A 4,769-nucleotide genomic window follows, 5' to 3' on the forward strand; every position below is an offset into this window, starting at 1 on the left:
GGGGGGGGGGGGGGTGACACAGGTGGGGCAAGCAATGTTCCGCGTGCGGGCCAACGGATGGCTGCTGGGTAGGGATGGTCCAGCAATCATGAAGCCCCGCATGCGTCCTGTTTGAGCACGAAATTTGACATGCCCGCACCTGCCCGTGCGCTCGTCCGCCTTGACCACTAGGAGCGTCAGTGTCCCCAGGATATAGGCGCCTGGGGTGGGGGCCAGGGGTGGGGGCCAGCGGCGTTTGTGAACTCACGGCACATAATATGGGCAATCAAACCGGCGCAAAACTCCCAGCTCATGCACAGGGGTCAGGGGCCCATGCGGTCATCACCGCCATCAGGGTTGGGCACGCGTGGCTTGGATCCCCCAACACATGAAAGGGCACTCAGTCATTCCTGGCACCCTTGCAGACTTTTCAAACAATCAACCCACAAACCTGGATGGCTCCTAAATCGGGCGCCCGTGAGACTTTGTGCACCCTTTGTTGTCCCGTCGAAGTGGCCCCGTTTATCATGCGCCGGCCGCTGCCGTCAGGGGGCGGGGGGCTCACCCAGTGCGAGGTTGAAGAGCAGGAAGACCCCCGCCCTGGCGGCGTTGGCCGCGATCTGCACCATGTTGTCTACACCCTCAGTGTCGTTCCACTCGTTCCCGGCCAGGGTGGTCACAGCCCAGTACAGCTGCGGGTGGGAGGGGCACGTTTTGGCGGGAAGCAAGAGGCTCATGTGCCACTTAGTAATGATATATAATGAGGATACGCTGTTGGGCCCGCCGACGCCGGCGGAAAGGATAAACAGTCTTGCAAGGTCGAGAGCTGGGTGGGAAACTTGGGCCTGCACAGCCCTTGGTTCGCGGCGCGGGCACCTCATGCCTCTGAAAACCAGCTCCCATGCCTGCGGCGCAATCAGATTTCTCAGCCAGGAGGCTGGGTCCCACACCCTCCTCACCCCACCCCCTGCATGGCCACTCACGCTGTAGACGTATCTGTCGGCGCCAGTAACGCTGGCGAAGAGCGCCGGGTTCGTGCCAACAAGCACGTTGGGGTCGAAGCCGGCGCCGCGGGCGTAGCCCTCGAAGCCGCAGGCCACCCAGTGGGCCAGGTACGCCACAATCTGGGCGGCAGATGGATTTTTAGAGTTCAATGGATGGTTGTTCGATTGAAGGAGTGGAAGGAGTTAGGTGGAGTGTATGACGTGCACCCGTCATCTCAAGGTCAGGCAGGATGCTGGCTAGCCCATGTACAAGGAATATGCTGCAGCTGGGTGGGGTCAGAAACACACCTGCGATTCTGGCTGTTCCGGGCAGGGCTGCAAGGATCGAGACACGGCCCAGCAGCCCACATGCCCCATCAAAAAGCTGGGATGCCACTCAAAAGCTGCTCCGGCAGTCCCCCCTCCACCTGCAATGCCGCACAACGCATCCCTGCAATGGGTTTCGCGACTCACCATCAGGTTGCGCGCCACAGTGACCCCCAGCAGGCTCATGTTTTGGTCATACTCCAGGTACCTGCCAGGCGGGGGTTTCGAGGAGTGGTCAACATGGTGGCAATCATGACTTCAGCACACTGCCATTATGGATGCTGGAGAGCGTATGCGCGCGTGCACGATGTTCGCGGCGGCAAGGTTGTGCGCCCAGCTGTCGCTGGTGCGGCACACCGCGTTGTGCCATGCACCCACTGCCTGGGAAGCCAAGCCCTGGCCCGTCTCCTGCCACCCCTCAGCCGTGCGTGCCCCCGTCCGCGCCAGCCCCCCGCCCCCCTAGGGGCTCCTCCAAAGCAGGGGAGCGTGGGGCTGACCAAGCCGCTGCAAACAAAGCGCATGGCCCCGCAAGCAGCCAGCATCCCCCCCCCCCGCGCGCGCACCTGAAGAACCACCTCACGCGGTACAGCCGCGCCAGGTGCAGCAGCTTCAGCGGCCCCGCCACCGCCGCCGCCTCACCGGGCTCCATGCGGCCGAGTGTCACCAGCCCGACATAAGCTATGAGGTCAAACGGCACCCCGCTGACGACGTCCAGAGCCAGCCGGGACGCGCGCGCGCGGCCGGCGCCGGGGGCGGCAAGGGGGTCGGCGGCGGCGGCGGAGGCGGCGGAGTGGGTGTCGACGAGCACCTCGTCCTCGTCGACGGCCACGCTGCGCGACACGGCTTCGCGTTTTACGTTTCCAGTGGGATGGATGAACACATGCATTCACAAGGCGGGACGATGGGTTGTGGTGGCGGCCGGGAGTTGTCGCTGAGGTTGTATGCATGAGTTGCAGGCCGTCCGCGGCGCCGGGCACATAGTAAGTAGCGGCCGCGACGTGTCCACTCAGCAAGCTTGCAGCCCAAAAAACGGTGAGCGCGAGGCTGAGTGCCAACATCCTCAGCAATTATGGCTGCCACGAGGTCGCCCGTGGTGTCACGCGTGCGTCACCCGCGGCGTCACCCGCAGCAGGACCCACCTATGTCGGCGCAGAACAGCATCACCAACAGGCCGTCCAGGACCGACAAAGGTGTGTACACGCTCGGGTCATACAATTCTGCGAGATCCCCGAACCCGAGCTCCCAGGGTATAATGATGCCAGACAGGGCCGCCGCCGCAATCAGCAGGCCGCGCCTGTGGCAGATCGGGGTTGGGGTCGACGTGGCGCGGTGCACCGGCCAGTCAGCCACTGGGGGTTGGCCAGCGGCGCCTGCAGCCATCCGCCGCCGCCAGCGCCAGCGGCGCACGCTCAGCATCCGTGCGGAGGTCTTGAAACGAGGCGCGCGGCAGCAGCTTGCGCTGCCTGCCCGCTGCCTGCTGCACCGCTGCACCTACCGGGTGTTGAGGCCACTCAACGACCGCATCACTCACCATGCGCGGTACCGCGGATTGTTGGGGTCGATGGTAACTCCCTGGCGGCCAGCAAGTTTGGCACCCGCTTGCCCTGGCCTCCGAGACCGCAGTGCACCTTCCTCCTCACCACTGCCGCTGCTGCTGCCGCTGCTGGCGCTGGTTGCCTGCTCCCAAACGGGCACGCTAGTGCGAGCGGTGCGCTCGACGCCACTGCCGCCGCTCCGTGCGCCAGGCGCCTCGCTCAGGCCCAGGCGCTGGAGCAGACCGTTCCATGCCCGTGTACGGACTAAAAGCGGTCTCTCCCGACCGTGAAAGGGCCTTGGCGCGGCCTTTCTGGTTCCATGACTCAAACGCACGTGCGGAGCAACCGAACGCTGCATGCTCTCTAATTGTATGCCTGGCTTATACAAGCAGGCTGAGGTCCATGGCGAGGCCTTCCAGTGGGCTGTGCGCTGTGCTGAGGCTCGGTGGGGCACGGGTTGCACGTGAACAAGAGAAGATGCAGCTCGTGCTTTGTGTATTAAGGCTTGCTTCCAGCTTTCGAGCGGGTGATGCATGCACTGGATGAGAGCACACCGGGCCATGTGACTGCGCGACAGTGTCACAGGCGCAATGAGCGTCGTACAAGTGGCGCACAGGTGACCCTGTCGCATCAATCCGACCAGCCTGGTGATATGGCTTGCAATTACGAGCGTGCCGCACATTATGCACATGCAAACAGTGTCGCGCATGGGGGATGTGCATCGTGGCCATGCAACTGGCATCAACCACCCTCACGCCAGCAATGGAAGCTGCAGCTCTTCTGCTCAAACAATCGCGCTTGGCCAGAGAAGGCTATCAAAATGGTTGAAAACAGCAAACATGATGCACTGATCACCTCCCGGGTGAGCTGCCGTTATTGGGTGTTTCAGGAAGCAAGGTGGCGTCAGAAAGTGCACTTGCACACATCGTGGGAAGCATTGCTTACGGTATCAACGCAGGCTTCACTCGCCAGCCAGGTGCAATACTGTTCTCTGAGCTCAAAGGCGCCGCTTGTCTGTGCGCGACGGCGCAATATTTTTCAGGCTTACTAAAAATTTGAAAGTGGATCAAGCGTCTTGCATCAAGCGCAGGCACACCCAGGTCGAGGCTCCTAGCGCTTTGTTATGTTTGTCGCTGTTCTTCATGACCTGGCGTAAGTAAGCCTCTTGCCTTGGATCCAGGCGCTGCAAGTCGTGTGCGAACTGCATGCTGCTGTGAAATCGGAGCTGCACTCAATGCTTTTGCCGCTTGCCGCCCGCTTATCATTCCGATGCGGTTCTTGATATCGGTGCACGAACCATCAAGCCACCACTTCGGACTCGAAGCCTGGGGCACCACCAGCAGGACAACACCTTCTGGATGTGTCCCTCAAATCATGGAACTGTAACGGGACAGTACTAGTCAGACTGAGGGGTTAGTCTCCCAGGCTGCCAGGACTGGGCCTTATTTGTCGACACCTAGCTGGGAGTCACTGCCAGTAGAGCAGCTGCCCAGTAGGCGCCCCTGGGAGACTAACCCCTCAGTCTGACTAGTAGTGTCCCGCGACAGGAACCCTCCAAATTCATGGATGGTCATGCCAAGGTTCCAACAACCAGGAGTGACCCCGCATACCCTTCACTAGAGCGCTCAGAGCGTCCTTGGCATTGGTACGCGTGCCTGCCAACCAACCTGGCATCCGCCACGACCTCTGTCACCTGGCATGGGTGACAGCATGACTGGTTGGCCCTTGCCAGCGCTGCTCGACCTGTCGTGCAAGGCGTTATACCACATACATAGGACGATCAGGATTGCTTCTTGATGAGCTGAGCAGCGAAGCTAGCAGAACTGCAGATTGCACGCTTCCTATCTTTCGAGGTGATCTATCACAGCGCGGAATAATTACCTAAGCAGCTGACACGAGTGGGGATCCCTTCTGATAGGTTTAGACCCGGCAGCGGCGGAACGGG

The 4,769-nt window shown here is 61.5% G+C and overlaps 1 protein-coding gene across 1 annotated transcript in view; it reads right to left on the minus strand.

The window, feature by feature from the left end:
- The window catches only part of MNEG_10209 (Potassium channel AKT1), a gene marked incomplete at both ends in the record, with an annotated part of 5,390 nt that extends 3,215 nt beyond the window's left edge, over positions 1-2,175 (minus strand). The window contains 5 exons of the mRNA XM_014041318.1: positions 140-200; positions 545-671; positions 963-1,103; positions 1,437-1,497; positions 1,853-2,175. Of these exons, the coding sequence (XP_013896772.1) occupies positions 140-200; positions 545-671; positions 963-1,103; positions 1,437-1,497; positions 1,853-2,175 (713 nt within the window). The remainder of the gene's footprint in view (positions 1-139; positions 201-544; positions 672-962; positions 1,104-1,436; positions 1,498-1,852) is intronic.
- Between the last annotated feature and the right edge of the window lie 2,594 nt (positions 2,176-4,769).

This window comes from Monoraphidium neglectum (genome assembly GCF_000611645.1).
Source record: "Monoraphidium neglectum strain SAG 48.87 unplaced genomic scaffold scaffold02224, whole genome shotgun sequence".
NCBI classification, from domain to species: Eukaryota; Viridiplantae; Chlorophyta; class Chlorophyceae; order Sphaeropleales; family Selenastraceae; genus Monoraphidium; species Monoraphidium neglectum.